Here is a 10,979-nt window from a genome sequence, read left to right as displayed (position 1 = left end):
TTCAGGCAATAAGCGTGGTGGCATTATAACGTGGGCAATATATTGATGGAGCACGTGCACTTTACCTAATTTCCCAGTATTCGTGGCGCTGGTTCGAATCCCACTCGCGCCGATAAGTGAGAAAGTTTCCCAGTTTACTTTCGGAAGGTCGGTGGTCACTTCCCAGTACAAAGTATCTGGGTTCTCTTGTCCACCAATAAAAACTGATCGCCACCAGATAATTGAAAAATTGTTGAGTGTGTCGGGAAACATCAATCAATTTAAATATAGATGTCAGGATTGCCGTATCTGTCATTTTTACTGACGTCATGAGGTCTCCAAAAGGGCTATCTACAAAGTGTTTTAATGATTTTTGACTAGGAACGCTGTAACTGTTTACCAACAAATATGATCACTACCAGTGTACTATGTTAATAAATATAGTTCTAAAATCAGACAATAAGCACTCCATGTCTTTGTACATGACATACTGGCTTTTCATATTGTTTTAGTAACCTATATTTTGAAGACAGACTAACAAATACATGAAACATAATGAGTAAATATGATCTTCAGACAGCTTGATTTTTAATCAGAAGCATTAATAGATATCCGTCATGCAGATTAATTGCTATAAGATAATTTTGAATTGACTGTAGACAGCAACACACTACGCGTACTGTAGATAGAGGAGACACACATCTCAATCCGCCATGTATCAAATTATTCATAAAAATTACATCAGGCTAAATTGTCTGTTCTGTAGTATATAGTTATGTGACGTATACTGAGGACACCTCCTAAATCCACCCACCACCTGGCTGTTCGTTTCTCCATTCCCGATATCGTACACTGTCCTCCAACAGCAGAGTAGTCTGATTTTAGTCCGTCCACCGCTTTATCAGCTCCCCATCTAGAGGAAGAAAATGGATACAGCTGCTGTGCAGCTTTTCCTGAAGCAATGTTGTCTGAAAAGAATATATAGTTAAGATGATGTAAAACTTATACGGTACCAATTTTGATGCACCAGATGCGCATTTCGACAAATAATGTCTCTTCAGTGATGCTCAACCGAAATGTTTGAAATCCGAAATAACTATGAAGTTTTAGAGCTAAATATAGCCAAAAACAGCGTGCCAAAAAAAAAAAAAAAAATGGAGCCAAATTCGTCCAAGGATAAGAGCTATGCATGATTTTAGAAATACTATACCAACTGCAAACAATAGTCAAAGTATTGAGATTTGCTTGATATGTTAAATAGTATAGTTGGGGATACCGTGTGGGTGTTAACATGTTACAACGGTAATCCTGCATTATGTACCCATGTGTGTAAACGTCATTTGTCTAAGTACTGATTTCTTAAGGAGGGAGAGAGAGAGAGAGAGAGAGAGAGAGAGAGAGAGAGAGAGAGAGAGAAAGAGAGAATAAATAAAAGAAGAGAAATATACGTCCTATTTGTTTTGTTTTTAACGGAGAAAACGAACAACTAAGATCATTTACACTAAATTTTCTAATTTACCTTGTTTGAGCAAAGGGCAATTGTAAACTTCCATAGAATTAACAGGAGGCCGTGAAAGAAATCAAAACAGAAATAATGATTTATCAATGATTCTTAAAATGAAAACTAACAATATGTGATAACAATTAATTGTCATACACGCAACCTCTTGATGGCATTGCAATAAACCAGCAATTTAGCATATTTCATTCATATTCTGATTTAAATCTATATATATGCATGTCTAAAAACTGGTACTTTAATTAAGATGTCTGATAATTGATGCTTTAATTAAGGTAAAATTATTATATGTCTATATAGCTCTGGGTCGAGGCCTCTGCTGGTGGACTGTTAGTCCTCGAGGGTCTCTACAGCCCAGTAGCTAAGTACTTCTTTACTAGCTTGAAAATACGGACCTATATTTAATTGGTGGAATAAAATTTACAAACTCAATTCAAAATTAAGGATTATCTCCCTCATGAATAGCTCTTATCCTTAGACAAATTTAACTCCAGTTTTGCTGGCAATCTGTTTTCCTCTAATATAGCTCGTACAAGTTTATTGTTTTTTCGGATTTCAAAAATTTCGGTTTAGCATCACTCAAGAGACATTATTTGTCGAAATGCGCATCTGGTGCATCAAAATTGGTAGCGTATAAATTTTACATGTAAAACTGAAATTATTATGCGTCTATATGTATGAAAGGTGAAGATAACGAACAGTGATCAATCGCATATCTCCTACAAGCAATACAGAATAGATAGTTAGGCAAACACAGACCCCTGGACACACCAGAGGTGGGATCAGGTGCCTAAGAGGAGTAAGCTTCCCCTGTTGACCGGTCACACCCGCCGTGAGCCCTATATCCTTATCAGGTAAATCAGGTATATCCGCAGTCAAAATCAGTGTGCCAAGAATGGTCTAACAATCGGTATGTATGTCTAATAATCAGTGCTTTATTTATGTGCATGTCTAAAAATTAGTGCTACCATCATGTGTGTATATGTATGTCAAATAATTAGTGCTTTCATTAAAATATATGTATTGTGTGTCAATATGCTTATCTGATTAATTAGTGCTTTATTTAAGATGTAATTGTCATTTGTCTATAAACCCCGCGAAAACAGGAAATGCTCACTCCTCATAGGCACGTGTGTCCTTGTTTGTCCATCTTTTTATTTTGTATTTCTTATTTGCGTTATGACATTGATCACTGTCCGTTATTATCACCTTTCACTAAAGACAATGTTGGGTCTTTGCATTTGCAACCCAGACTCACATTCATAAATGTAGAGCGTTTTGCGGAGGCGGAAACCCTGTATATAACCAAATCAATTTGGTCGTGATGCGCAAAAGTTGTTACACATTGCAAAAATTCTTTAAATGTAAAACGTGTCTAAGAACCACTGGATAAAACCCCCAGTTTCCGCAAAACTGAAACTGAAATACCAAAAAAAAAAAAAAAAAAAGGGGGGCCGAAATGTCTTTAGGCCGAAGTGTCTAAAAAAATTGGGCCGAAGTGTCCAATGTTTTGGGCCGAAATGTCTGGGCCGAAGTGTCCAACTTTTGGGCCAAAGTGTCTTGGGACCGAAACGTCCGACTACCTGTGGGAACAGATGACACATAGTCGGACTACTCGTAGAACACGTGTTTGGTTTCCTCAGTGTTTGTCATTGTTGGAGCGTAAGCACTGATCAGGGTGGCATTCGTCTTTTGTCCAAGGGGAAGATGCATCTTCATCATTCCGTCATTAAGACATTCAGGAATTCTTGCCATCTTCTATACATGCGTTGTTTTGATGGCGAATTCCATTCCTGCCTCGCATCGCTCTTCACTACTGCAACCTCTCCAAAATAAAGTGTAGCCACCGCCAGTCTCAGCAAGTTGGCCTTTGTCTGCAAAGCGCGTTTCGCTAAGAGCTGCAATATCAATTATGTAGTGGGCCAGTTCCCTTGCCACTAGTACAGTTCGTCTCTCCGGCCCATCCGCTTTCTTGTTGAGCAGCGTTCTAATGTTCCATGACGCTATAGTGAGTACCTTAGCCCTTTTCTTTCTTGTGTTTAAACTGCTATAGAGTGATCCCCGCCAGCAGCGGTATGCTGACCAGGGTGAGGTAAGACCTGCTATTTTAGGGGACCTTTTCCAGCCCCGTCTTCAGGCTACAGAGGTAAGCAGAACAATCCTAAAGAGGAATGCTCGATCGCTCAGGGGGCTACCGGGCTCCACTGCTGTCTTGGTCTAGTGAAAAGCGACCACTTGTCCTGATCAGCCAGTTTATCCCCACCTACTGCTTCGCCGCTTCCCCATCACCAAACATGACTTGATATGGTGACGGGATGGTGATGTCATGACTTGCGCGTGACTTTGATTATATTGAAGGATACTTGCGCAGGATCAGCCCCACTGATGTGCGGGAATCCAGTGCAATGCGAAGTCAAGACGGCTGGGGACACAGCTCGATGCAGGAGCTGCTGTATGGTGACAAGTATGCAAGTCAACAACCTCATGGGCTTCACTCAGGATTTTCCCCTTCAGCCATTACTCCCTTAGCCTTCTTCTCTCCCAAGATGCTGGATAAAATGTAGTTTTGGATTAGTTTATGTCACTCAAACCATGGAATAATACATGAATTATATGAAATGTATTTACACATGGGTGAAAAGAGAGAAAATAAGGAGAACCGACAATATCATTGATTTTTTTTTTTAGAATGAACAAGCATAACTTTCTTGGAGATACGGGATTTCCAGAAGATGAACGTTCATACAGTCCGTGAAATGTTCTAGGTTACCATTTTCCCGTTCACTAACCGTGCGCTCATTGTTCGTTCAGCGATCAGTTTTTTGTCTTTGCATTGTCATTCGAAAGTCAAAGGATCGATCTTCATACATGTAGAGAAGCGAAAAGAAAATTCTGTCAATTATGTTATATGAACACATCATAATGACAATTAGATTTTCAGTATTAAGAAAGAAAATTCATTATCAGATTAAAGATATTTTTGGGGTGAAGTGAATTTAAGTTTTTTGAATGCTTATAAAAAATTGATAGAAGAATGTTTGATATAGAAAAACACCATATGTCAGCAACAATGTCTAACTCAGGGATATGCACTTTACATCAACTTTTTATCAAAATCTTATCTATAACAGGCATGTATGATTTATTTCAAGAGGAGGGAGGGGCGACCGGAAAGAGATACATTTGAAGTTGGCTTTTCGAAACTTCTTGACAAGCATTTTAAAAAACTGCCAATAGAAATTTAATGATACAATATTTGTCATCACTAATATTTTTATTCAATATTCATAAAAACGGTGTCGAGTTAATGAGGTGCTGAATTTACCTGAGGCTGAGTAGACGGAATGCCTTCATAGTTATCTCTGATCAATTGCAAATCTGATAAATGATTTTAAAACAATATCAAGGAATTCCATATTTGTAATCGGAAATACAAAATAGTTCTTTTGACAAATTCATGTTTATAATAAAAATAAACCACAGGAGTTCGTTGTAGGTGTGTTGAAAATTGTTTGCGCAAAGAAGTTTACACTTGTATCAAGTAAGTCTACATTTTTACAAGTGTCAACGTAGTTTCAGTGTACCTGTAATTACAGTCTCGAACGAATCCTAATTAGGATTTTTTTTATCCACAATCATGAAAAAAGCCAATTTCAATTCAATTTTCGTAAAGTGGAAGCAGATCCAGCGTACTGAATGTGCATATCACCCATATCTTAGTAATCTTAGTGTTACAATGTAAAAAAAAAAATACAGAAATCATTCATATTGTTAAAGAACATAATATATGTTTGGTTAAAAAAAGGGAGGGGGACGTGTAACATGTAGTTCTGAATGAGAGAGAAGAATACAAGAACTTGCCAGTATGAATTGCAGTCATGTACATTTTGCGAAGGACGAGCGCCCGGGTATGTACAAAACGAGGCAGATTAAGTTAATGAACATCTCAACACCCTACCCTCCACGCACACACATACACACACACGCGCGCGCACACGCACACACACCCTGATGTCGATCCAAAACAAAATATTAACAATCACTAATCACAACACCAACGATAACAATGGAAACCACGACTTTACCGATGACTGTGAAACGACAGACATTATCATTCTATTTATCTCACAGGACTTTGTTGTAATCGTTGTACGATCGCGTGTCTATCATTATCGTAGGTTGTACGATCGCGTGTCTATCATTATCGTGGGTTGTACGATCGCGTGTCTATCATTATCGTGGGATGTACGATCGCGTGTCTATCATTATCGTGGGTTGTACGATCGCGTGTCTATCATTATCGTGGGTTGTATGATCACGTGTCTATCATTATCGTGGGTTGTATGATCGCGTGTCTATCATTATCGTGGGTTGTACGATCACGTATCGATCATTATCGTGGCTTGTACAATCACTTATTACGTCGTTACCGGTCACATAAATTCCCAAGAAATATAGAAATCGAATCGTTATTTGAAAGGTTTGAGGTAGGATACACACCTTAGTATTAAAGCATCTCTTTCAATATGACAATGGCAATTAACTTACACATTTGAAATAATGTACATTTGTATTTCATAGAGTAAAGTACGAAAGTTCACTTTAATACCACGATTTGGTGGAAATGTTATGGGAAAATTCAAATAAAACAGCAAATGAATTAATTCTGCAGAAAGTGTATAGGTAAATACACATCGAGAACAATTATCAGTTGTTCTATCATAGCGACATTCCTGAGAAAAAAAATCTGAAACAGAAGAAATTGCAATTTATTTCTCACCTCCTGTTCAAGTATCAATCTGCGTAGCCGATCGCGTCCGCGTTAACGATTTCGCTTATATCAGGATCCAAACTAAAGCTAAGAATTATCAAAGTATTTGTTTCCATGTGCGAGGTAAAACAAAATTATACACGTATGTATTTCGGGGTATATTGAGATCCTTACTAATTATGCGTTGTTGAAAATATTGATATAAAAATAAAGATGAAGGATTACAGACAGGCTGAAGACGACCTGACATAAAGAAGTCGAATACAAATGGAAAATATAAAATTTATGATTGCAAACTCTATTAAACCATGATGGTAAATTCACAAATTCACAAGAGGTATATGGACCGCATCGCTCACCCGAGAAGCTTTTCGGTCTATATACATTGTATATGTATAAAAATTTGATCCCCTATTAAGGCCTCACCATACTCCTGGGTACCATGATTTGAACGACATTGAATCTACTCTATGTTAGAAAGTTTTCATGTTCTGTCCCACTAGTTCTTGATAATATTTTGTCCCCCGTCGCAACTCGGAAGGGGACACAGAAATACCGGTGTCCGTACGTCCGTTCCATTTCATTTTGTGGACGCAACTCCTCAGAAAACGCTCAACAGATTTTGTTCATAATTTGTAGGATTGTTAGTCGCCATGTATAGTTGATCATATTACGATGCCATTTTGATTCGACAATTTTTACAGGAGTTATGTGACTTTGTTGATTTTGTACATACTACACTATAGGACCACTTTGTGGACGCAACTCCCCAGAAACCGTTCATTGAATTTATTTCATTATTTTATAGGATTGTCAGTCACCATATGTAGTTGCTTATATTGTGCCGGTGTTATAGAGCCAGACTTCTCTCCATAGTGAGACTTCCCCCCGGAAGTCTCACTCTAGAATGAGCCTTCCCCCTTCGGAGGTCTGGCTCTGGAGTGAGCATTCCCAACGGAAGTCTGGCTCTAGGGTGAGCCTCACCCCCCCCCCCCCGGAAAAGAGATTGGTTCCAAAGTTATATGCTAGCTAATTAACCACTTCATGCGAAAAAATGCAATATAAAATTATATTATGCAATATAAGATATTGACACTACACCATGCATCAACATCAAAAGCTTGATCCCACTCTGGTTTATCCAGGGGTCCGTGTTCACCCAAGTCACTTTTTATTTTCAATGGGAGTTATGATACATCAATGTCATACAATATCATACAATGCAATATCAAATAAATATTGTATCATATCATAATGAACTAATATTGTATCATTGTTCTCTCTCTCTCTCTCTCTCTCTCTCTCTCTCTCTCTCTCTCTCTCTCTCTCTCTCTCTCTCTCTCTCTCTCTCTCTCTCTCTCTCTCAGTTGGTGAGTTAAAATGACTTATAGTGTGTTTTATTCACCGTTTTCTTCTCGAGTGTAATGAACGACTTAAGGAAATCATGTAATGCCCTGCTGAAAAAGGTCTTGGTATCTAGACAATCTCCATAAAGTGACAATAGTTTACCAGGAATAAATGAAGGGGGAAGTCCTGCTATGGGAGGGGGGTACTCTACAACTAGTGATATAGTAGTTCTTCCTACGGGGAACGCTCACTCTAGAGCCAAGCTTCTGGGGAAAGCATCATTATGGGAGAAGGTTCACTCTACAACTCCGGCATTTTGATTCGATATTTTTTTACAGGAGTTACGGGACTTTGTTAAATTTGTACATGCTACACTATAGGAACACTTTGTGGACGCAACTTCTCATAAACCGCTCAATGGAGTTTGTTTAATTTTGTAGGATTGTTAGTCACTATATGTAGCTGATCATATTCTGCCTGCATTTTGATTCAAAATTTGTATAAGCGTTATAGGAGTTTTTTGAATTTGTACATGGTACACTATAGGAACATTTTGTCGATTTAACTCCTCATAGACCACTGTATGAATTTTGTTCAAATCGCAAAATTATTAGTCACAATATGTAGTTGACCACAATTCAGATTCTATAAATTGTACAAGAGTTAAGGGACTTTTGTGCTTCAACTAGTTTTTTTCGGCGGGGGACTTATGGCTACGAGTAGCAAGTTTGTTTAAATAACTTCTCTATATATCTGTATATAAAACTTTGAACCCTATTATGGCCGTACCCTACCCCCAGATATCACAGTTTGAACAAATTAAATCTATCTTTATCAGGACGCTTTCATGTAATTTCAATTTTTCTGGCCTAGTGCTTCTTTAGAAGGTTTTCAAATATTGTTCCTGTATTACAGCATGTCAAACTTTGATCCTGGGAACCGTAATTTCAACAAATTTTAATCCGCTTTAACTCATGAAGCTGTCACGTAAATTTCAACTTTTCTGGTCCATTCTCTCTTCAGCAGATTTTTAAAGATTTTCAAAACATATCGGCCTGTATTACATTGATCCCCTATTGTGACCCCACTCCAATCCCGATAGCTATGGCTTAACAAAGATGTCAGAAATATTGCAAGTAAATTTTAAGTTTTCTAATCCAGTGGTTCTTGAGAAATATTCTAAACATTTAATTTTAAATGATCCAACCGTATTTTCGGCTTTTCTTTATTGATGGGCGCGCATTGACCCTAATTTGAACAAAATTTATGCGAGGATGATATGTTCCAAGATTGATTGAAATCGATCAAGCAGTTCTGGAGAAGATGTGAAAATGCAAATAGTTTTACGGACAGACGACCACAGACACATGATGATGAGAACATTTCATTGAGCTTTCATCTGAGGCTAAATCAGTTACTTAAATTATTGTAAAAACATAACATTATGTCAGTAATAATTATTAATTATTTAATAAAACAAAACATATCCTTTACTGAAGGTCAATTATATGCAGAAACATTTACATAGAAAATTTGAACTTTACATGAAATTGGGAAGTGCAATGTACATGTATTGCGCGCCCCTATATCACAAGCACAAATCATTAGGAAACACGGCGTTGTGAACAATCTAAATGATCACTTCTTTGTGAAGCGTTGTATATTTCACTATATATTATGCCACTCACATTTATATCCATATTCATTACTTCTGACTAGTACATAAGGTACATGTAGTTTATAAGACACTAATTAATTCACTCCCGAAAACCAAATATCATCCCTCAATGACTTGAATCGTAAATTGTAAACAACTTATTAAATATTTGAAATCACTCACCATATAATCTAACTTGGGAAACACATACACATGACAAAAGAAAGATCCGAATCATGTTCAATTTGAACAATATCGCACCACAGGAATCGAATATTCAACCACAACAAAACAAAGTGAAAACATTCCTACAAACAGGAAGTAAAATTCTGATCAGGTCACGGTTTATTTTATGACAGTATTGTGGAACTGGGGGGTATTTAAATATCCATTGAGGAGCTTGTATGAACTGCACTTACACGAGATTAAACATTGTATTTACCTGTGTTTAGATGATTCAATAGCGTAGCCTCACTAAGTCAAAAAGCCAGTTGTCTGCAGATGATTTTATAAAGTAAATTTCATAAATTACCATCAAGGTATTAATTGTGTAACTGTTTTCATGTTAAACAGTTTGACGGCCAAAAATGACGGAGTGAAAAAGCGATTGCTTCCGCTTTAAAGCATCAAAGAGTACAAGTTAAGGAGGTACTCTACATCGTCATAATGGCTGACTTTCTTTAAAACATGGAGAACAAATCAATATCAGCAATATTTGAATTTTCCTTTTCAATCTAAATACCTAACCGAGTAGCTCAGTACGTTAGCATACCGAAAGATACTTCCAGTTGGTCTCTAGCAGAATGAGCACAAGGAATTTTCGCTGATTGAAGAACGACCGTTTGTGGTTTATGTAAGTGGCAAACTAAAACTGTTGAACTTTAGGCACAAATCCGTTGGATATATGTTTGTGTTTCTACTGTAAATACATTTGACTTTGAACCTCTATTGTTTTGAATACAAAACACTTACAATAGCAACCACGTCAGGTGGCGGTCATAGCGGCGGATCTAGAAATGTCACTTTTCAACGAAAGAACTGCGCGGGTACGTTGAGACAGGTTATGAAAATTTTTACTGGGATAAAATTCGCGAAACAATGTGACGTCATAATTAAAATAAGTATATCACTAAGTATATATTAAATTCCGATTTTATTTTTTATTTAAGTTTTATTTGTGCATAAAATAAACCATGCAGCTACTAAGATCCAACGAAATTTGAAATGCTATACTTCTGTTGTGTAGTTTCTGTCTGATCGATATGAAAGTAAACTGATGACGTCATGACTATACATCGAGTGACGTTGACACATGCAAGGAATTTGTTTATGTGTGCCATGCAAATATCGACAAAATGTGGAGTATTTGAAATATATGACATGGGATGTATGGAATATATATGTGAAACGCTGAGAATTTATAGATATTAAGAAGGTATGTTGATATCATTCATTGACAACTTTGTTTAAAGGAGAAAACATTCCATTTACCATGTCGATCCGATTTTCCTCTGTCACAGACTGAAATAAAACTGCAAACGTAGCACATTAGCCCGCATACTTTTAGAGACTTTTTATACACCGTTTGAAAGGTCATAAACTAATGTACACGGCAATTACTGATAGAATTTTCTGTTAAGAAAACTTTTAAAGAAAACTACATAGCATCGTGCATAATGTAAAACATGAGCTAGATGGTTTCGTGT

The 10,979-nt window shown here is 37.1% G+C and overlaps 1 protein-coding gene across 1 annotated transcript; it reads right to left on the bottom strand.

Moving 5' to 3' along the window:
- Positions 1-584: 584 nt before the first annotated feature.
- LOC130049066 (uncharacterized) lies at positions 585-9,542 on the bottom strand. The gene is made up of 2 exons (XM_056146147.1): positions 9,457-9,542; positions 585-947 (listed from the first exon to the last, which is right to left on the bottom strand). The coding sequence occupies exons 1-2, from the start codon at positions 9,509-9,511 to the stop codon at positions 721-723; spliced, it is 282 nt and encodes a 93-aa protein (XP_056002122.1). The 5' UTR covers positions 9,512-9,542; the 3' UTR covers positions 585-720.
- Positions 9,543-10,979: the final 1,437 nt, after the last annotated feature.

This window comes from Ostrea edulis, chromosome 8, assembly GCF_947568905.1.
Source record: "Ostrea edulis chromosome 8, xbOstEdul1.1, whole genome shotgun sequence".
NCBI classification, from domain to species: Eukaryota; Metazoa; Mollusca; class Bivalvia; order Ostreida; family Ostreidae; genus Ostrea; species Ostrea edulis.
The sequence above is the reverse complement of the archived record's forward strand: the minus strand, read 5'-3'. Positions and strand labels throughout refer to the sequence as shown.

Bases quoted from the DNA above. Each gene is read 5' to 3' on its own strand.
- LOC130049066 (XM_056146147.1), bottom strand. From the start codon at position 9,511: ATGATTCGGATCTTTCTTTTGTCATGTGTATGTGTTTCCCAAGTTAGA. The intron at 948-9,456 runs GTGAGTGATTTC...TATTCTTTTCAG, and splicing joins TTCCCAAGTTAGATTATATG to ACAACATTGCTTCAGGAAAA.